This window comes from Microcaecilia unicolor, chromosome 1, assembly GCF_901765095.1.
Source record: "Microcaecilia unicolor chromosome 1, aMicUni1.1, whole genome shotgun sequence".
NCBI classification, from domain to species: Eukaryota; Metazoa; Chordata; class Amphibia; order Gymnophiona; family Siphonopidae; genus Microcaecilia; species Microcaecilia unicolor.
Window position 1 is genome coordinate 479,320,306 of NC_044031.1, and position 23,495 is coordinate 479,343,800.

A 23,495-nucleotide genomic window follows, 5' to 3' on the forward strand; every position below is an offset into this window, starting at 1 on the left:
TGGAGTGCATTGCGTCTTGTTCCTGAACACATGGGTGAGCATATAAAGGTGGTAGCTAAGGTCTCATAGAGGCCATAGGGGAAAACAGAGGAACTAACATATGAGTATCAGTAACAGTTTCTTATCATTAATATCCCACTATATTCATTAGGTTAAAGTGTTAAGTGAGTTTACAATGATTATGTATATAAGGATTAATGAGGGTCCCAGAAAACAACAAGGCAACCAATCTGCAAAATCCAACGTGGAAAACAAACTAGCAGATCAGTATAATATCCCCCAAAAACCTTTACTGAAGATACAGTGTATGAGACAAATGCCCGACACAGGCCGTGTTTCGCCCAACGATAGGGCTGCGTCAGGGGCTATAATGAACAACAAACATATTAAATTATAAAACATGTCGGATTATAAAACATATATATATATGTATATCTAAAATATATAAAACACAATGTACATATGAAACAAAAATTGTGAATATCTATATAAGAAACATGTACGTGTAAACCATAGACATGAATTCTGAACATGGAGAGTCCCTTTTGTTTCAGAAATTAAAATATATACAGTAGACATATTAAATAATACAATATAATAATAGACATCAAGTGTTCATCAAAATTATAGTATAAAAATACATATGAATATATATAAAATATATAAATATAACAACCAACAGAACAACAACACATACGTATATTCCATATATATTGAACCTATATTATAAAATACCAGCAAAAGAAGGGTACAATCGTAAAAATTGGAAATCAAAAAACAATTAAAAAATACATGAGCAAAAAAATGAATAAATGAACAAAAGATTAATGATTAAAAAAAATTTTAATGCAAGAATAAAAAAAAATTTTAATGCAAAAAATAAAATAATTTTTATGATTAAAGAAATGTTTTAATTTCCTCAACAAATAAAAAAAAACGGATAATTAATCAAACAAAGAATTCAGGACACCTATCTAGTCTATATCTTTCTTGAATAAGAGCGGCTGAAGAAAAAGGAACAAATAAATGATTACAAACGTATGAGAACAACAACTCAAAAATGATTAAAAATAATGGTAAAAACAAAGATATAAAGAAGTATGTAATACTTACTATGAAATAATCTATCAAGACAAGGATATGAAATGTTCTTCATAAAAAAACCAGCATAAGCAGTTCAAAATAGCATATCCCTGAATAATAATTAAAAAAAAAAATATATATATATATATATACATATATATATATATATATATATATAAACAAACCATGGAAAGATAGATACAGAATGAAAGAATAAATGATTTAAAAAAAATTTTTTAAAGAAAAGAAAAAATTCATAATGATGTCAAATAATGGAAAAATGAATAAATGAAAAACCGAGCAAACAATAAGGTAAATAATAAATCGCAGATGGTGAAGTGATGTAAGACTGATGATGAATGATATTGTCTCTCCAATACCAACCATTAATGTGCTATTGTATACACTGCAACGGTGCTCTGACAGGATCTCATAGGAATCAATTATATACCACCATTGATAGACACCAAACTAAGGACCATACTAAAACATTTGGTAACTGAAGCTGATCTCAATCACAGTCATTAACACTATGGAACCAAAGAATATCTAAAATATTACAGTTGTGAGTAGCATAGAGTGAAGCTATTCACTCACTAAGCATAATGTCTAGACAGCGTCCAAGTGCCAAGAAAAAAGTGTGTGGGTATAACTCATTACTAATGACCAGATAATCCTGTAGATATACAACGTAAAATGACCATTGACAGCGTCTAAAGTGTACAAATCATTACTGGCAAACAGATGTTACCATTCACCCTTACTAATGAAAAGAACGATGTTGCAGATAGAAATCAATAAAAACACTAAAGGTGTGTGCATGAACCTCAAATAACTCTCATTAAAAGATATACCTTGTTAGAAGCGGATCAAGTTTTAGAGAGAGTGATACTCACTACGTGACGCCAGATACTCGATCAATAGTCTGGTGTCAGAGGCTGGAAAAACCGTTAGAAGTGCAAACGCTGCCTTATATACTTCATTTCCGGTTTGGATTCAGACAGTATTGTCTCAGAGACTATATGGTATTTTGATAGTTTAAATGAAAAAATAATTTGAATTTTAAAATGTCAGCTATCTATGAAGTCAACATGATAATATTATTTGAGAATAAATTTTGTTTTGTGCTGTGCAAATCGAAACATATGTAAATAAAGTGCAATGCATGAGTGGTGAAATCCTAAATATGGAATAGAATCATTTTGGTGATATGTGAAGTAAGATAAATGTGATTAAAAACTATGATGAAAAGAATGATGAAAAATGAATAATATATGTATGTAAAAAAACTTATGAGAGTGAAATGTGTCGGGCATTTGTCTCATACACGGTATCTTCAATAAAGGTTTTTTTTTATATTATACTGATCTATAAGGATTAATGATAAATATTTACACTTTACTTTCTTGGTTCACATCATTGGGGTTCATACGAGCATCAACCTCAATGGTGACTGTGTGATTGGTAATAGAGTCACAAGAATCATCATTATTAATCTTGCCTTCAACTACCTCTGTGGATCGTGCAGACTTGTAACGAATCATTCTTTCATACATTACACATTGACCCAGAGGATCATTCTTACTTATGGCTGTTTCAACAACACGCTCAACTAATCTTCTAGCACAGGGTATTATACAACATCCACAAAGTATGAAGACACAAACTACAACGATTGCAGTTAAAATGGACAGTATTACATTTTTCCATTTACCAAAGATAGACTCAAACCAACCAGTCCATGAAGTATCAATACCAGGATTTGCAGCTAATTCATTGGCAAGAGAAGTCCTTCTAACGCTTTAGTAATGCTTCCATCAGGTGCAGTATTGTTGGGAATGTAAGTGCAACAGTCTCCACTTCCGATCATGACGCAAACTCCGCCCTCTTTTTCCAAAATCATGTCCAACGCTAAGCGATTTTCCCAAGCCATCCGGCTGGTGGCATCCAATTGATCTGCAATTCCCTGGACAGCATCTCTTGTGAAATTGATAAATCTTTGTTGGTTGTAGTAAATGTAATTAATCCAGTCAACATTCTTGCTTACACCAATGGCAGGAAACAAAGCTTCAAAGCCAGCTGCAATTTGATTACGGGCCTTAAATTCATTAGGGACCCCCCTTGGAACACCAATAGCATCAAGATAAACTTGGTGATCAAAGGAGCCGTAAGGAGCATCTCTCTTGGATCTGGACAGTCCTTTGTTGGAATGCAAAGCTGCAACAGTAAATGGTATTACCAACTGAACAAGAGCACACTGTCCTTCCCAATTACGGGGTAAAGTAGAATGCAAAGTTCTGTTTCCACAGTACCACCAAACATCAGCTCTGGCAGTGGTGAAATCTGAAAAGTCCATGGAATTACTTGCAGTCAAGCAAATATTGCAGGAAATCATTTGTCCGATAGCAGTGGATTGTGTAACATTTTTCCTGCGTATACAAAGTTCAAACTTGGTCTTCTTATTGGGCAGTTGAAAAAGTGGAGGCACTCTTATTTGATCTTTTGGTATTTCAGGAAACATTAGTGCCAGAGACTTACATGACACATACCTAAGCATACTCTAGAAGTTCAAATAGTGAGAGGATTGACCTAATACGGTTCTGGGTATTCTCACTAATAATATATAATTTTTTAATAATAAAGATGTCCTCAGAGATATTTAAACTCACCTCATTTGGTGTGGAGTGGAGGAGTGGCCTAGTGGTTAGGGTGGTGGACTCTGGTCCTGGGGAACTGAGGAACTGAGTTCAAGTCCCACTTCAGGCACAGGCAGCTCCTTGTGACTCTGGGCAAGTCACTTAACCCTCCATTGCCCCATGTAAGCCGCATTGAGCCTGCCATGAGTGGGAAAGCGCGGGGTACAAATGTAACAAAAATAAAATAAAAATTTTACAAAGGCACACTGAAAAATGGCTTGCAGTAGTGTAGGCGCGGGTTTTGGACATGCGCTAATTCATTTTTCAGCTCGCCTGTGAAAAAGGCCTCTTTTTTTTTGCCAAAAATGGATGTGCGGCAAAATCAAAATTGCTGCACGTCCATTTTGGGTCTGAGACCTTACCGCCAGTCATTGAACTAGAAGTAAAGAACCTGGATGGTAATGACCTACGCGCGTCAAATGTCACTTGGCGTGCATCCATTACGCATGTCCGAAAATAAAAAATATTTTTCGGACGCGCGCCAAAAATGAAATTTTGTATCGGTATACAAGGCAAGGCAGATATTACCACCTGTCTTATGGTTGACCATTAATTTGCAGTTAAAAGTTTTTCACAACTGCTGATAGTGTGTCCTACTACTACTACTACTACTCATTTCTATAGCGCTACTAGACGTACGCAGCGCTGTACACCTGAACATGAAGAGACAGTCCCTGCTTGACAGAGCTTACAATCTAATTAGGACAAACAAGAGATAAGGGAATATTAAAGTGAGGATGATAAAATAATTCCTTTTCTTAAATGATTAAAAAAGAAGCTTTTCAAGTAAATGCTGTGTGAGTGACATGGGGGCTGAGAGTAGTGGGGCAGAGCAAGTGTACAGGAAGATGAATGAGGCTAAGGGAAATCTTAGTGAATGTAGAGTAAGGATAGGGGATTTAAGACTACAAGAAAGTTCCAGTGCTTGGGGGTTTAAGTCCATTCCTCCCTTTTCCCTCTCCTCCTCACCTCATACCTCTCCCCCGTCACTTGCTTCCCCTCACCTCAGACTGCTCAGTTCTGGTTCCCCTATCTGCCTCATATGCCAAGAGATTTGCTGTAATTTTAGCCAGCAGAGGGGTAGGTACTTCCACTGATACAGGAAACCGTGCTGTTGTGGGTCCTCTTATCTTCACAACCACCAGCTTCTTCTCTCATGCTCAGCACCTTTTCCACTATTGTGATGGCAAGGCCTAGCTTCCCCACCACCCTATTGATTCTCCTGGTGCAGCTTGTGCTGTCCTCATTCTGTCTGTATACATAGCTTGTGTTTGTGTATGTGCAGATGGATGAACAAACTGACCCTCGATAAGCAATAATGGCTGATACAAACACACCTATAAACTGTTCTTCCTCAATACAACTAAAGATCTTTGTGTTGTGTAATGTACAGCTGCATTGAGAGACAACATTTTTGGAGTTGTGCAAGTCATGGGAGGAAAAGTACATACAGTGCACTTCTAAATCTTGGCACATACCCAACTATTTTGTACTCACAGAAAGAAACACTTCTACAAAGCCCATAGGACCCATCTTTGTCCTAATGCAGTAAATTTGGAATTTGTCCCAAAATGTAAAATCCAGCTTCTAAAGGAACAAGTCACCTGGAGCCAAAGCGCCTATTAAGGAGGGTCTGTCTGTCAGTCCAACTTCAGCAACAGTTAGTTTGTGCATATGCAAACAAATCAATGCAGAAAAACGTAGGAGGCACACTGATGAGGGATAGGATGTACTGCTAGGACCCGAAGACCAACAGCACAGAATGATAGGGCAGGCCAAGGTGGCAGTGAAGAAATGCTGGATGTGCCATGGATCCCAATTCCAGCAGCACAGGAAGACGCACACAGGTCATGGCCACTGTGATGAAGAGGATCAAGATTTTAAAAAACAAACAAACAAAAAAAAACAAGGTAAGGGCAAAGCAGGAAGGGAGCAGAGGAAAGGGGAACTGAGTGGTTACCAGAGTGTATATGAAAAAAAGGGAAATGGACCATTGTGTCACACCATAGTGCGCACTTTTCAACTTATTAAATTTCAATCTTAAGTTGCGTGTGAAATTGCAAGCTTGGTTAAACAATGAAATCATATAACTCTTGAACAAAATACACTTTGCAGAAGAGATTAATTTGCTCTCACCTTCCATCGAGGTACACAGTCCTTTGGCTTCCAGTGCCCACCAGGCCGAATGTCCGTATCCTTGGAAAATAATTTATGAATTTCATCTAAACTGATTTCACTCATGTTGATGTTGATAAGGCCCCCTGCATTAAGTTATTTAAAAAAACAGAATACAAACTTTTATATTAAAGAATAAATATTTTCCACAACAAAAATGTTATTTTGTTACCATAATTAAACAACTGTCTGATATTGAAAGCAAGTGACAATTTAAGGAAACTGTTCATGCAGATATTCTAAGCCTAAATATATAAAACATCAACTCTCCAGTTACAATTTTCACTAACATCACACAGACATCAACTCTCCAGTTACAATTTTCACTAACATTACACAGTTATACAGTAAATGATGGCAGATAAAGACCCGCATATGGTCCATGCAGTCTGCCCAACAAGGTGGCCAGGCCAGAGCCATGCCTGCCACTCTGTGCAGACCCTAGCCACCCAAACTTAACACTAGCTGTCAAGTCTCCACCATGCCAACCATAAAAGAAGCCAAAGATGGAATCTTGGTTGTAAGCATATCAGAGGCGTATCTGGACTCTGGCGGTAGGGGGAGGGGGGCAGAGCCAGAGGGAGGGGGCACATTTTAGCCCCCCCCCCCCGGCGCCACCGATCCCCCCCCCCCCGCCACTGACAGACCCCCCCCCCCCTCGCCACCAATGACACTCTCCACCCCCTCCCACCGCCGCCAACCCTCCCCGGCTGCTGTCACTTACCTTTGCTGGCGGGGGACCCCAACCCCCCGCCAGCCGAGGTCCTCTCTTCCATGCAGGCTGCAAGTTGCAATGCTTCCTGTTCTTCTGAGTCTGACGTCCTGCACGTACAACGCGCAGGACGTCAGACTGAGTTCCAAATTCTGAGTCTGACGTCGACGTCAGACTCAGAAGAACAGGAAGCGTTGCAACTTGCATCCTGCACGGAAGAGAGGACTTCGGCTGGCGGGGGCTTGGGGTCCCCCGCCAGCAAAGATCGACGACGGGTTGGTGGCGGGCGGGAGGGAGGGGGAGGTGGAGAGGGTCGGTGGTAGTGGGGTCCAGGGTGAAATCTGCGGGGGCCCAGGCCCCTGTGGCCCCACGCAGATACGCTCCTGAAGCATATAATCATCCCCAAATATTGCTGGCAGTATTCAATTTACCAGTCGATGTATTCCCCTCCTCCCTGAACTGCACAGCACCCTCACTTGCAGCACATGACAAACTATTCTACAAGAATGTTGTTGCCAAAGCTTCACCTGTCTTTTGCCATTTGCGGGACACAGACCATAGACGTCTATCCAGCATCACCTTAGTTCCCCCCATGCTGGATTTGGTGAACCTTGTTGCAGTCTTTTGCCATTTGTGGGACATAGACCATAGAAATCTGTCCGGCTTCAGCCTCAGTTCTCACCACTCTTGCCCAAAATAACACCTCAACGGCCTTGTTGTGTTTCCATACTTTATTTTGGCATCCCCCGTGTCTATCCCACGCATTTTTGAATTCCCTCATCATTTCTGACTACCACCTCTCCCGGAAAGGCAATCCAGGTGTCCACTACCCTTCTCTATGAAAAATTATTTCCTGACATTACTCCTACGTCTACCTCCCTGCAACCTCTATTCATGTCCTCTAGATCTACCATCCTTACATCTCTGGAAGAGATTTGTTTGTATATTAATACTTTTCCAGTACAGTGCACTCCATTTAAGTGCACGTCGGATAAGCGCATGCTCTGTTTAACTGCATGCCGTATATCAGTTCCGTTTTTGGTGCCATCAATTTCTATGGGGACAAACTTCGGTTTAGCGCACCACTGATAAGTGCAAGATTCGCTTATATACATGGTTTAAGACTGCTCCTCTGCAGGAAAGACTCCTCATAAGCACACGCACGGAATATGGAAGCCGATTGGCACGTGACAAAGGGGCGATAAACTTGAAATCTCATTGGTTAACTGCCACAGGCAGAATAAGTGAAAGAAAGTTATTAGAGTGTACACTGGAGTCATTGTCGTCGTCGTCATCGCGCAACTGTAAGACTTTAACACTGGCTGAACGAATAGAAGTTCTTAAAAAATTAGAAAACAAATGCCAGTTTAGAACCATCCATAGAGCATATTTTTCCACCAGACAAGCATGGCATGCAGGCATAGTAGAGGTGGATGCCTGCCCAAAGTGTTCAATGAGGAGAGACTTGTTATATCATGGCATGTGGCAATGCGGGGACATCCGGGCCTTCTGGACAGCTCTCTCTCTGTTTGTGTCATGGGTTCTGCGGTATAGGGTAAGCATCGCCTTTGAACGAGCGATGTTTAGCTCAAGTGCAGTTTGAGATCAGGGGTTGCGGGAGGAGAAGTTATTTTTGTGTAAGGCCTGTATCCTGGAGAAAAAATGCACTCTCAACCATTGGGTCCCGGATAGGGCTCCATCATATTGGTATTGGAGGAACAAACTTCATGAGCTTATGCTATGGGAATTGCGGGATGCTAGGTACACACTGAAAAGAAGGCAAAGATTTATACGGGTCTGGGGGGCCTACTTGAGCAAAATATCCCCACGGACACGGAGTCAGGTTCTGAATGTGCTGGGTTAGCTTACTGAGAGTGAGTGATATCTGGAGTGCAGTCCCGCAAGGGGCGGGTAGAGTGCAGTCTCAACCTTTGGACACGCAACCCAATGTGGCAGAGGGAGGGTTGGGGGGGTCGGGGGGGAAGGGATGGAAGGGATGGAAGGGACAGGAGTAGGGGGGTGGGGACAGTAATGATGCAAAGTAATCAATGCTGTTCACATGGTCAACGGGCGATTGTCATGTATTTTGAAATATATAGCAAATTTTGTTTTGACTTGATCGCCTCCAGTAATAGTATGGAGGGAATAAAAGTATCTGGGGGTGGAAGATCAGCTCGGCGGTTTGTGTAATCTGCTAAGTGAGGGGAGTTGCTATGGTTTTGCTTGTTTGCAGTCCATGCCAGAGTTATGGTACAGGTTTAAATGTACCAGTTGGATGGAGTTATCAATAAAAAGGTTAAATATTATGCACAGCTGAGGGGGGGAGGGGTAAAAATGTTAAAAGTTTGATGACTATAAACAATGTTGTGTATCTGTTGTGTTACTGGCCTAAGTGTTATTAATGCGCTAGGATGAAGTTGTATGCTCCGATTTGTTATCAAATAAAAACCGCTGACACAAAAAAAAATTAGAAAACAAAGTCAAGCATCTATTGCTAAAGAATATGGTGTCAATCCCAGTCAAATTTCACGCATCTTGAAGCAGAAAGAACAGCTTCTGAAAGACTGGCAAAACAATACAAATCCACACAGGAAACGTAAACGGGGGGAAAAGATGAGGATGTAGAAGATGCTCTTCTTCGGTGGTTTTCTTATGTCAGGAGCAGACAGTTTCCGGTCAGTGGTCTACTGCTTATGGAGAAAGCTAATCAGCTAGCTGAAAGTCTTGGACTAACTGAATTCAAAGCCACTGTTGGATGGTTGGAAAGATGGAAGGAGAGGAACAACATAAAATTCAAGAAACAGCATAGTGAAAAATAAGACGCTGATGACTTTTGTGCTGAAAATCGGGTTGTTTCAGTTCTTCCTACCATCTTGAACGAGTTTACACCTCGTGACATTTTCAATGCTGACGAAAACGGTCTCTACTGACAAGCGATTCCTGATGGAACACTTGCATTCAAACAAGCCGAAACTACAGGAGGTAAAATGTCGAAGGACCGACTGACGATCCTCCTTTGCTGCAATATGGATGAGAGTGAGAAGTTGGAACCCCTCGTCACTGGAAAGAGCAAACAGCCCCATTGCTTCAAGAATGTTAAGCGACTTCCTGTGTCATACGAGGCTAACGCAAATTCATGAATGACTGGGGAAATTTGGAAGCAGTGGCTAAAGAAGTTAGACACTAGAATGTGGGCACAAAAGCGTCAGATTTTGTTGCTTTCTGATAATTGTGCTGCACACAGTGAGGATGTCAGGCTGTCTAACGTCAAGGTGGTCTTCCTGCCACCAAACACTACCTCTCTGATCCAACCTATGGATCAGGGCATAATAGCCAATTTCAAAAAACATTATCGGGCTCTTGTGCTACGTCGTCTGATGAGTGTTATGGATGACCAGACTGGCAAGGATAAACGTGCTGTTGAACTGGCTCATAATCTATCACTGTTGGATTCCCTGCATAAGCAGAAAGAAGCCTGGAATCATGTTACACAGGCAACCTTTGTGAACTGCTACAAGCGGGCAAGCTTTGTTAGGGATGTGGAGAGGGACGAAACAGATGCAGCTGTTGCAAACGCATCAGATGAACCAGCTATTGACATTCCAGCCTGTGTTACTGAAGAGGAGTTTCATCACTATGTACCTGTTGATTACAATCTACGCACAACTGACGACAGCACGGATGTCCAGATATGCGCCTACACGCAGGCAACGGCTGATGATGAAACAGATGATGAAATGAGCAGCGAGGCACATGCTGACAAAATTCAACAACCTCCTGTCACTTTTGCAAGAGTGCTGGAGAGTCTCAACTCCGTGCAGGCCTATCCGGAGGCCACTGGATGTCAGTGCTATGACAGTTTTTACCGTCTGGCAGAAGTAGTCTATAGAACTCACAGACACAATAGTGTACAGAGGACTATGACTGATTACTTGACCAAGACTGAGCTTCTTATCTTTCCCCCTAAACCAACCTCTCCTCCTCCCCCATTCACTATTTCGGTGGATAACACTTTCATCCTTCCTGTCTCATCAGCTCGTAACCTTGGGGTCATCTTCGACTCCTCCCTCTCCTTCTCTGCACATATTGTGAAGAGGAGGACAAGGAGGTTGAACAGATGGAAGTGGATTGGGTAGAAGGGAGGAGGCTCAAGAGCAGAAGGAGACAGAGCAGAACCTTGCCTTTACTCCTTCCCCAGAGAGAAAGAGAGAGAAGGGAAAGGTTAGTGCCCCCTGGAAAATGGAGCAGAGAAAAAGACTACACTACCCAGCAGCCCTGGGGCAAGCCTTGGTACAGAGCTTATCTTCCCCAGCAGGCCCCAGGTGGGAGGTCGGACAAGGCAAGGGAGGGGCCCCTGGAGGATAATCAAGTGCACGAGGAACAGCTGAAAAGGGGGTGGGACGTAGAGCCTTTGGAGTGGCAGGAGACCGGAGAGAGGGAGAAAGAGGAGAGCCTGGATGAACCCATGGACCTTTCTGCCTGGGCTCATTCCGTAGGAAGAAAACTGAAAACCAAGGTGAACTTGTGGTGTGACCGCTGGACTGGCAGGGGGAACAGAAAGGGTCATGCGGGAGGAGGGTCAGTGCATTGATAGAGTGACCCAGAAAGGGTGGGATCCTTTCTTGTTCCCAACAAGAGTTCAGTCGGTGTTTGAACTGTGTGTAATGGAGTGCTAGTGTGTTAAAGTGTGAAGGGAGGGGTGTGTTCCTTCCCCGAAGTGACCTGCGTCCAGACTAGAGGGAACTGGATGCTGTGAACTGAATGCTAAGGCACGAAGAAGTTGTTTGTGTGAACTGTTTTTCAAAGCCGGGAGGGAGCAAGTTGCAGAGTTGTTTTTTGTTGTTGAGGACTGCAGCCCGACCGCTCACCTCCCTCGAAAAGGGGAGGGAGGTGGTGAGCAGGACAGCCGAGCTGTTAGGACTGTTTAAGGTGGCTCCCCTTGGTTCTAAACACCGCAGGGATTGAGTTGTTTCTTTTTCTTTTTACCCCTGATGAGCTTGTGCCCTGAGAGGAAAAAGGAGAAGACTGTTTTAAAGGGCTGCTGTATTTCTTTTGAACTTGCTGGACTGTGAATCCCTGAAATAAAAGGAACTTGTTGATTTTTACTTTTTTTTGAGTGGATTTCTTTAAGCCTGCCCTGAGGACTCCCGTGGACTACAAGGTTGGGACAGGAATCTTGTGGGCGTAACAGCCGGTCCCAGGCAGGGCAAGATCCTCCGGACCCCGAGAGGCCGGTGGGATCTTTCACAATATTCAGCAGACTGCTAAAACCTGTCGTTTCTTTCTCTATAATATCAGCAAAATTCGCCCTTTCCTTTCTGAGCACACTACCAGAACCCTCATCCACACACTTATCACCTCTCGCTTAGACTATTGCAACTTGCTTCTCACAGGCCTCCCACTTAGCCATCTCTCTCCTCTTCAATCTGTTCAAAATTCTGATGCACAACTAATATTCCGCCAGTGTCATTATGCTCATATTAGCCCTCTCCTCAAGTCACTTCACTGGCTTCCTATCCGTTTCCGCATACAGTTCAAACTCTTCTTATTGACCTATAAGTGCATTCACTCTGCAGCTCCTCAGTACCTCTCCACTCTCATCTCTCCGTACATTCCTCCCCGGGAACTCCGTTCACTGGGTAAATATCTTTTATCCACACCCTTCTCCTCCACTGCTAACTCCAGACTCCGCTCCTTTTATCTTGCTGCACCATATGCCTGGAATAGACTTCCTGAGCCGGTACGTCAAGCTCCATCTCTGGCTGTCTTCAAATCTAAGCTAAAAGCCCATCTTTTTGATGCTGCTTTTAACTCCTAACCCTTATTCACTTGTTCAGAACCCTTATTTTATCATCCTCACTTTAATATTCCCTTATTTTGTTTGTCCTGTTTGTCTGTCCCAATTAGATTGTAAGCACTGTCGAGCAGGGACGGTCTCTTCATGTTCAAGTGTACAGCGCTGCGTACATCTAGTAGCACTTTAGAAATGATAAGTAGTAGTAGTACGTAGTACTTCAAGTAAGCCTAACGTCAGTTAACGGAGACTGTATAACGTCAGTTAACGGAGACTATATAATGTACTTATAATAAACAGTACTGTACAATGAAGATGCATATCTGTAGCAGGTATTCTCCGAGGACTGCAGGCTGAATATTCTCACTGGTGGGTTGTCGTTCACAACAGCACAGGAGACCGGAACAACTTTGGAAAAACTAAAAGTATCTGGAACGCTCCATAGCGCAGGCTGAGCACACCACACATGCGCGAACGGCTTCCCGCCCGCAACGTGAGAATGTCATCTTCAGTTAAATAAAAAGCAAAATACAGAACTGGAACAACTCTAGGGGAGGAGGGAGGGTTTGTGAAAATATTCAGCCTGCTGTCCTCGGAGAATACCTGCTACAGGTATGTATCTTCATTTTCTCCGAGGACAAGCAGGCTGAATATTCTCACTGATGGGGTATCCCTAGCCCCCAGGCTCACTGAAAACAATGAACATTGGTCAATTGGGCCCTGCAACGGCGAGGACATAATATAGATTGACCTAAAAAGAAACACAGCTAAGTGAGAGTGCGGCCTGGAACAAAACAGAAATGGGCCTAGGAGGGTGGAGTTGGATTCTAAACCCCGAACAGATTCTGCAGCACCGACTGCCCAAACCAACTGTCGCGTCGGGTATCCTGCTGAAGGTAGTAGCGAGATGTGAATGTGTGGACTGATGACCATGTTGCAGCCTTGCAAATCTCTTCAATAGAAGCTGACTTCAAATGAGCCACTGACGCAGCCATGCTAACATTATGAGCCATGCCCTGGCCCTCCAGAGCCAGCCCAGCTTGGGCATAAGTGAAGGAAATGCAATCTGCTAGCCAATTAGAGATGGTGCGCTTTCCGATGGCAACTCCCCTCCTGTTGGAATTAAAAGAAACAAACAGCTGGGCGGACTGTCTATAGGGCTTTGTCCGCTCCACGTAAAAGGCCAGTGCTCTCTTACAGTCCAAGGTGTGCAACTTGCCTTCACCAGGGCGGGTATGTGGCCGGGGACAAAATGTTGGCAAGACAACTGACTGGTTCAGATGGAACTCCGACACCACCTTCGGCAAGAACTTAGGGTGAGTGCGGAGGACTACTCTGTTATGATGAAACTTGATATAAGGTGCATGCACTACCAGGGCTTGGAGCTCACTGACTCTACGAGCTGAAGTAACAGCCACCAAGAAAATGAGGTGGAGTGGAGTAGAGGAGTGGCCTAGTGGTTAGGGTGGTGGACTCTGGTCCTGGGGAACTGAGGAACTGAGTTCGATTCCCACTTCAGGCACGGGCAGCTCCTTGTGACTCTGGGCAAGTCACTTAACCCTCCATTGCCCCAGGTAGAAATAAGTACCTGTATATAATATTGAGCCTGCCATGAGTGGGACAGTGCAGGGTACAAATGTAACAAAAATAAAAATAAAGTACTTCAGATGGCAGGAATTCAGTGGCTCAAAAAGAGCTTTCATCAGCTGGGTGAGTACGATGTTGAGATCCCATGACACTGGTAGAGGTTTGACAGGGGCTTTGACAAAAGCAAACTTCTCATGAAACGAACTACTAAAGGCTGTCGAGAGATAAGCTTACCCTCTACACGTTGATAAGCACTAATTGCACTAAGGTGAACTCTTACGGAGTTGATCTTAAGACCAGACTCTGAAAAGTGCAGAAGGTATTCAAGCAGGGACCATGTAGGACAAGAAAAGGGATCTAGGGCCCTGCTGTCACACCAGACGGCAAACCTCCTCCATTTGAAAGAGTAACACTTTTTCGTGGAATCTTTCCTGGAAGCAAGCAAGACTCGGGAGACACCCTCTGAAAGGCCCAAGGAGGCAACTTCTAAGCTCTCAACATCCAGGCCGTGAGAGCCAGAGACCGGAGGTTGGGATGCAGAAGTGACCCCTCGTTCTGGGTGATGAGGGTCGGAAAACACTCCAATCTCCACGGTTCTTCGGAGGACAACTCTAGAAGAAGATGGAACCATATCTGATGGGGCCAAAAAGGCACAATCAGAATCACGGTTCCATGGTCTTGCTTGAGTTTCAGCAAAGTCTTCCCTACTATAGAGGTATGGGAGGATACGCATACAGCAGGCCTGTCCCCCAATGAAGGAGAAAGGCATCTGACATTAGTCTGTCGTAGGCCTGAAGTCTGGAACAGAATTGAGGGACTTTGTGATTGATCTGAATGGCAAAAAGATCCACCAAGGGGGTGCCCAACTCTTGGAAGATCTTGAGGACAACATTCATGTTCAGAGACCACTCGTGAGGTTGCATGATTCTGCTCATCCTGTCAGCCAGACTGTTTTTTACGCCTGCCAGATATGTGGCTTGGAGAAGCATGCCGTGATGGTGCGCCCAAAGCCACATCCTCACAGCTTCCTGACACAGAAGGCGAGATCCAGTGCCCCTGTTTGTTGGTGTAATACATAGCAACCTGATTGTCTGTCTGAATTAGAATGATTTGGTTGGACAACCGATCTCTGAAAGCCTTGAGAGCGTTCCAGATCGCTCGTAATTCCAGGAGGTTGATCTGAAGATCTTTTTCCTGAAAGGACCAAGCTCCTTGAGTATGAAGTCCATCTACATGAGCTCCCCACCCCAGGAGAGATGCATCCGTCGTCAGCATTTTTTATGGCTGAGGAATTTGGAATGGACGTCCCAAGGTCAAATTGGATCGAATGGTCCACCACTGAAGGGATATGCAAAACTCGGTGGAGAGATGGATTACATCCTCTAGATCCCCTGTGGCCTGACACCACTGAGAAGCTAGGGTCCACTGAGCTGATCTCATATGTAGACATGCCATGGGAATTACATGAACTATGGAGGCCTTGTGTCCTAAGAGTCTCAACATCTGCCGAGCTGTGATCTATAGAGACGCTCGAGCCATGGACACGAGGGCCAGGAGATTGTCTGCCCTTGCCTGGGGAAGATAAGCTTGAGACGTCCATGTGTCCAACAGAGCTCCAATGAACTCCAATTTCTGTACCGGGACAAAGTGGGCCTTGGGATAATTGATTACAAACCCCAGTAGCTCCAGCAGTCGAACAGTCATCCACATGGACTGTAGAGCCCCTGCCTCCAAGGTGCTCTTCTCCAGCCAATCGTCGAGATAAGGAAACACATGCACTCCCAGTCTGCGTAGCGATGCTGCGACAACTAGCAGACACTTTGTGAAGACTCTGGGCACAGATGCGAGGCCAAAGGGTAGTACACAGTACTGAAAGTACCGAGTTCCCAACCGAAATCGAAGATACTTCCTGTGAGCTGGATGTATCGAGATGTGAGTATAGGCATCCTTTAAGCTCAGAGAGCATAGCCAATCGTTTTCCTGAATCATGGGAAGAAGGGTGCCCAGGGAAACCATCCTGAACTTTTCTCGGACTAGGAATTTGTTCAGGGCCCTTAGGTCTAGGATGGGACGCATCCCCCCCTGTTTTCTTTTGCACAAGGAAGTACCTGGAATAGAATCCCAGTCCTTCTTCCCCTGGTGGAACAGGTTCGACTGCACTGGCCTTCAGAAGGGCGGAGAGTTCCTCTGCAAGTACCTGCTTGTGCTGGGAGCTGAAGGACTGAGCTCCCAGTGGGCAATTTGGAGGCTTGGATACCAGATTGAGAGTGTATCCTAACCGGACTACTTGAAGAACCCACCACCTGTCTGAAGTTATAAGAGGCCACCTTTGGTGAAAAAATATCAACCTCCCCCCAATGGGTAGCCGTCCGGCACGGACACTTTTTCTGAGGCTATGCTGCACTGGAGCCAGTCAAAAGCCTGTCCCTTGCTTTTGCTGGGGAGCCCTAGGGGCCTTAGGCGCACGGCGTTGATGAGAACATGCATGCTGGGACTGAGCCTGAACCGGCTGCCGAGAAGCAGGAGTGTACCTACGCCTATTATAGGAATAGGGGGCACTCCTCCTCCCTCCAAAAAACCTCCTGGATGAGAAGGTGGTAGCAGAAAACGCCCAGCGGGTGAGAGAATCCATAGCATCATGGTTCTTTTTGATCTGATCGACCATGTCCTCTACTTTCTCTCCAAAAAGATTATCCCCCCGGCAAGGAACATCCGCCATTCGCTGCTGGGTCTTATAATCCAGGTCAGAGACACACAGCCATGAGAGTCTGTGCATCACTATACCCTGAGTAGCTACTCGGGATGCTACATCAAAAGTGTCGTAAGTCCCCCTGGCCAGGAATTTGCAACACGCCTTCTGCTGCCAGACCACCTGGTGAAAAGGTTCAGCGAGCTCCGGAGGAAGTGCTTCAACCAAACTAGACAGTTGCCTCACTGAGTTCCGCAAGTGGATGCTCGTGTAGAGCTGGTAAGTTTGGATCTTGGCGGCGAGGATAGCGGCCTGATAGGTTCTCCTCCCAAAAGAATCCAAGGTCCTAGACTCTCTGCCTGGGGGTGCCAAGGCATAGTCTTCTAGTACTCTAGGCTCTTCTGAGAGCAGAGTCCACCACCATGGACTCGTGAGGAAGTTGAGCCTTCACCATTACAGGCTCACTATGGACTCTGTACTGGGACTCGGAATTTTTGAGGACCACTGGGTTAGAAAGAGGGCACGACCAATTACGCATAAGTACTTCCATGAGAGTATTATGCAAAGGGGCCGTTGCAACCTCTCAGCAGACGGAGAAGGATAATCCAAGACCTCAAGCAACTCGGCCCTGGGCTCATCCACAACCTCCATAGGGAATGGAATGTCCTTAGACATTTCTCATATAAAAGGTGAGAAAAAGACTCTCCGGAGGAGACATTCTACTCTCAATTGGCGCAGTAGGATCAGAGGGAACCCCATACGACTCTTCCTCCGAAAAGTATCTGGGGCCTTCCTCCTCTTCCCTCGAGCGCTCATCGGTATCGGACAAAAGCTCCCTAAGAGCAGCCCGAACCCGAGCCTGTCTCGACGTCGAGGATCGACGACCTCGAGGGGGGTGTCGAGAAGTCGACCCCTGCCTGGACTCCCGCAAAGCTTCCTCCACCAATGTCGAGGGGGAATCGACCTGGGTGGCAGCCGAGGCTGATGCCACAAGCGGCACCAAGGACGGGGACCTCACCACAGGTGATGGCCCAGATGCCTCCTCCGCAGTCGGTACAAAAGGTGCAAGCACCCCCGACACCAAGGCAGACTGGCGAAGCAACCCTTCCAGAAGCTCCAGAAGAGGGGCCCTGATGCGCTTGTCTAGAGCTTCCACTGGAAAAGGCTGGGGGAGCCAGTGCAAGAGTCGGTTGCAGAATCTGAGGGGGCTCGAGAGCCAATACCAGGCTACCAGATGACCGATGCATCATCACCTCCTGTATGGATAGTAAGTGATCCTCCCAGCGCCGATGCTTCTCTAGTGCCGACTCTCTCAGCTCCCTGGAGCTCTCAGTACCGTGCATGGAAAAAGAACAATGACGGTGCTTCTTAGCCTTCGCTTGACGCCCGTCATCGAGACTCCTCGGTACCAAAGAGGAGGAAGTGGAATCCTCATGCCTCCTCGGAGCCGGGCCCGACGAAGCTCGGTCCCGGGGGGGCCTACATAGCAGTAGGCCTTGAGACAGGTGGAGACCCACTCCATGCCTCACTGCTCCCAGCGCGATGCAGTCATTCGGCAGCCATTACCTAAGCTCTCAATGTTGCTGCTTCCCTCAGCGTCGACGCTGCCGACCTCGGTACCTATGTCGATGCCATCGAAGGACCGGACCGATCAGAAAAAAGTTTCTTACGTTGAGCCTCCCGAGCCACTTGGGTCCGTTTCTTCATCAAAAGACACAGCTTACAGACGGCTGGCAGATGGTCAGGCCCTAGACACTGGAGACACCACGCATGGGGGTCGATACCCAAGATGGTCCAGTTGCAGGGAGTACAACGCTTGAAGCCGCTGGGAGTCCTCTATGACATGGACGGGAAAACAGTAGCTGCAAAATTAAACGACTCAATCGTGCCAACAAAAAGGCACAAAAAAGGGAAAAAATAACCCGACCGAGCAGCCTAAGGGCGGCCGCGAAGGAAAAAATAAGAAAACTTAAAAAGGCGAAGAAAATCTAAAAAGTAAAGGAAAAAGGGGCTTCCTTTTTTTATATATTGAAGAGAAAATAAAAATCAGCTGAAAGAAATAAAGGGGGAAGCGGTAAACGCGTACCCGGGTCTTCTGAGCAAAGAAAACGCCGCCTAACAAAAGACGTGATTCTCCGATCGCGGATCAAAAGAACTGAAGAGGACACGCTCGCGTTGCGGGCGGGAAGCCATTCGCGCATGCGCAGTGTGCTTGGCCCGCGCAACGGAGCGTTCCAGAGACTTCTAGTTTTTCTAAAGTTGTCGCGGACGACAACCCATCAGTGAGAATATTCAGCCTGCTTGTCCTCGGAGAAATATGTTTATCAGATGTCAAGCTTCTTTGGGTCACAACGGTTAAGTGCATGCTCCGGTTAAATGCATGTATTTCTTTGGTCCCAGAACCTTGCACTTAAGCGGACTGCACTGTACTTAAATGACTATCATATCACCTCTCTCCTTTGCTCTAGTGTATACATATTCAAGTCCTCCAGTCTCTCCTCATATGCCTTATGGCACAAACCCTGTACCATTTTTCTCGCCTTCCACAGAACCGTCTTAAGTCTTTTTGTCCTTAAAGAGATACAGTCTGAAAAACTAGACAGTACTTCAAGTAGGGCCTTACCAACAACTTTCTTTCTTCTGCTGGCTATGCCTCTCTATGTAGCCTAGAATTCTTTGGGCAACAGCCACCGCCTTGAAATCCTCAGGCTTATCACCCCAAGGTCTGTCATTCACTAGCACATACTGCTCTTTTGGATTTCCATACTTTGCACTTTGTCACATTAAAATTTAACTGTCAAACGTTTGATCATTCTTCAAATTTCTGTAGATTTTATTTATTTTTTATTTTATTGCATTTGTATCCCACATTTTCCCACCTTTTTGCGGGCTCAGTGTCATGTTGTCCACTCCCTCTGGGGAGTACACTCTGTTGCAAACCTTGGTGTCATCCACAAAAAAGTAAACTTTTCCTTCTAACCCTCCAGCAATGAAGCTCAAATATGTTGAGTCAAATCGGCCCTGGTACCAATCCCTGAGGCACTCCACTACTTACATTTCTATCCTCTGAGTAAACTCCCTCTGCCGTCTGTCAGTCAACAAGTTCCCAATCCAGTTCACTACTTTATGTCCTAACTTTAACCCACTGAGTTTATTTATTAACCTCCTATAAAGGACTGTGTCAAAGGCCTTACTGATATCCAAGTAGACCATCTAGTACATGTCCACTATCCAACTCTTTGGTCACCCAGTCAAAGCTTCCGTGTACAGTTCAAACTTCTCTTACTGACCTTTAAATGCATCCATTCTGCAGCCCCCATTACCTCTCCTCTCGCATCTTTCCCTACATTCCTCCCTGTAATCTCCGCTCACTGGACAAATCTCTCTTGTCGTCCCCCTTCTCCTCCACTGCTAATTCCAGGCTTCGTTCCTTTTCCCTCGCGGCACCTTATGCCTGGAATGGACTTCCTGAGCCTGTATGCCTAGCTCCATCTCTACCTGTTTTCAAATCTATGCTGAAAACCCATCTTTTCACCACTGCTTTTGGCGCCTAACCACTACTCAATTCCCCTATCCTAGTTCCTTCTCACCTAGTACTTTCCTCGCCCTTAATTGTCTCGTATGTCTGTATTTTTAGATTGTAAGCTCTATCGAGCAGGGACTGTCTCTCTGTGTCAGGTGTTCAGCGCTGCGTGCGTCTGGTAGCGCTATACAAATGTTAATAATAATAATAGATTTGTTTGGCACAAGTTTTCTTTGGTGAAACCATGTTGCCTCGGATCTTGTAATCCGTTAGATTCTAGGAAACTCACTATCCTTTCCCTGAGCAGCGCCTCCATTACCTTTCCAAACACTGAAGTAAGGCTTACCGGCCTATAGTTTCCCACATCTGTCTCCACTTTTGTAAAGAGGGACCACATAGGCTCTTCTCCACTGCAGTGGAACTTCCCCTGTCTCAAAGGATTAATTAAACAAATCATTAAGATGACCCACTGCAAGGAGCAAAACCAGCACTATAAAGCACTATGAAGTAATAAATGTGTGTTCCTATGTAATAAAGATACTTGGGAATGTACTACATGGCACTATCCAGCATCAATAGCCTGACTTTCATATACAGACCCAGACTTTCCATCTCTAAAGCCTCGACCTTGCATACAAAGACTGCTGACAAGATTCTGCTGACATCACAGCCAGAACAGCCAAGGACTCCTGAAATTACCCTTACAGCTGGAGAGACACCGTGGATGGCAAATCTGCACATTGTTTATGAAAGCCCGGCTTCTTGTCAAGGTGACTCCCTCAATGTGGCCCCAGTGAGACAATCATGTGGCCCCTGAAGTCACAGCAAGGGAAATAATAACATTATGTGGACATCACCCACAAGGTCAGAATATGCATCATCAGTACAGCTGCAGTTTGTGATTTCTCTATAAATAAGGGCTTTTACCAAAGATAGGGGCTGCTGTATCAACATCCCACTCAAGGAGCAAGCCTGTGTCCAGACCAGACTGACCATCTGAAGAACACGGCTATCTAGAGATTTCCATCAGGTTGTATATGTGCCATGCATCTTTGTATCAGACTACTCTATCTGTGAGAATAGAGTATCCTGACTGGATTAGAATGTCATCTAGAGACTTATGTGCGTTTACTTTTAGCTGTTTTTGTGATGAGTACGTAAGTACTTAAGTATTGCCATACTGGGAAAGACCCAAGGTCCATCGAGCCCAGCATCCTGTTTCCAACAGTGGCCAATCCAGGTCACAAATACCTGGCAAGATCCCAAAAATGTACAAAACATTTTGTACTGCTTATCCCAGAAATAGTGGATTTTCCCCAGTCCATCTAATAACGGTCTATGGACTTTTCCTTTATGAAGCCGTCCAAACCTTTTTTAAACTCTGCTAAGCTAACCGCCTGTACCACATTCTCTGGCAACGAATTTCAGAGTTTAATTACACGTTGAGTGATTGGCTATGTCTTCATTCCTACCTTTCTTATATCTGCTGCTACTGTAAATAATTACCTTATTTATTATAATACTTGGGGCAAGTGTGCTTCTGACAATTCACTCACTAATGTTGGGCTTGTTTGGTATTCATTTCTTTCAGAATTTATATTGTCAGGTACCCCAATAACACCCCCAAAAGTGTGTTATCTGTATTGTGCCTACACCGCAAGAACCTCTGAACTCCTTCAAGATTTTGGGAAGGACCCCACTGGTCCCATGGCTTTGTCCACTTGCAGTTTAAGTTGTTCATAAACACATTCTTCTGTGAATGGTGCAATATCAAATTCATTTTCATATATACCTTTATCAGCTGACTGAGGACCTGGATTTTCTTCAGTAAAGACAGAAGTATTTGTTAAGCACATCTGCTTTTTCCTCATCACTCTCTACATAGTGGTTCATAGCATCTTTCAGTCTCACAATTCCATTTCTAGCCTTCCTCTGTTAGTCACCCTTCTTAATTTTTTTAGCCATTGGGTCTTCCGTCAGAGCTTTTGCCAGCCATTTCTCTCTTCACTTCTTTCAGTTTTATCTGGTAATCTCTTCTGTGTTCCTCTTCTTGTGCTCTTTTGTATTTCATGAATGCCACCTCTTTTGCCTTTATCTTGTTAGCAACTTGTTTGTTGAACTATATCGGTTTCCTTTTTCTCTTTCCCATTTACCCTCATTCAGTAAATGGAGATCTGTTGCTGATTTTCTAGTTCCTTTGAGTCTGAACCACAGATTCTTTACTGTTCTTATGTCCATCCATTCCATCAGCTCTTTCTTCAGGTATTCCCCTATTTTAACAAAGTCAGCATGCTTAAAATCCAGGATTCTGAGCTTTGTGCATCCTCATTCCGCTTTAGCTATTATATCAAACCATAGTGTGATGCTCACTATTGGCCAGGTGGGCAACCAAATGAACATTAGACACATTCTCTATTTGTGAACACAAGATCTAGCGTCGCATCTCCTTTTGTTGAATCTATTACCATGTCTCAGCAGCACACTTTGAAAAGCATCTTTCTGAGAAGTTCAGAGAGAAGAGGACATTTCTCTGGGTAAGTGATCATTATTTTGCTGGGGATAAAAGAGGAATTGTAGGTTTATTTATTCATAGAGTTTGAATTTTAAAAAGCAAACTTTAACGAGTCTCCATAGTATAAAACCCTTTTCCCCAAAGTTTTAAATTTGAACTTTCTGCCACAACCTACAGCATTAACAGATGGCCTCTAAAAAGCTCAGCACGGCCTAGTTCATACCCACTCACCTTCCTCATCTCCCGCCTACCACGAGCACATCTCTTCATTTATAGTCTTAATTTTTTAGTCAATTATTCTAATTAGAATAACACGAGAGGAGTTTCATTACAGTGTATTAATTACATTTAATTACTTTCTGAGAAGCAAACACTAAATAAATCACACAAGATACCATATAATCTTAAGACTCTTTATATTAATCTAATATCCCTAATTAACAAGTTTTAATTAAACAACTCAATACCACTAAGATGCAGACAGCAGTGAGAGGGGTGCTATCCAGTCTTTTGCATTGGGTGTCACATATGACTATCTTCAGTTGGGGAGAGGTTATATGTGTGTGCTCGATGCAAGGAGCTCCTAGCTCTCAAAGAACAAGTCTGTTCTCTTGAGGCTAGAGTAGCAGACTTGAAGAAGCTAAGAGAAACAGAGAGGTACATAGAGGAGCGATATTGTAGAGAAGTTCCACCTGCAGTTTGGCAGCCTCTGTGCTGCCTTGAA

At 44.5% G+C, this 23,495-nt stretch overlaps 1 protein-coding gene across 3 annotated transcripts in view; it reads right to left on the reverse strand.

Moving 5' to 3' along the window:
* The window catches only part of B4GALT6 (beta-1,4-galactosyltransferase 6), a 327,497-nt gene that overhangs the window by 143,369 nt on the left and 160,633 nt on the right, over positions 1-23,495 (reverse strand). For all 3 annotated transcript variants that reach the window (XM_030213842.1, XM_030213825.1, XM_030213833.1), the window contains exon 4: positions 5,916-6,040. In XM_030213842.1, coding sequence (XP_030069702.1) covers positions 5,916-6,040 — 125 coding nt within the window. The remainder of the gene's footprint in view (positions 1-5,915; positions 6,041-23,495) is intronic.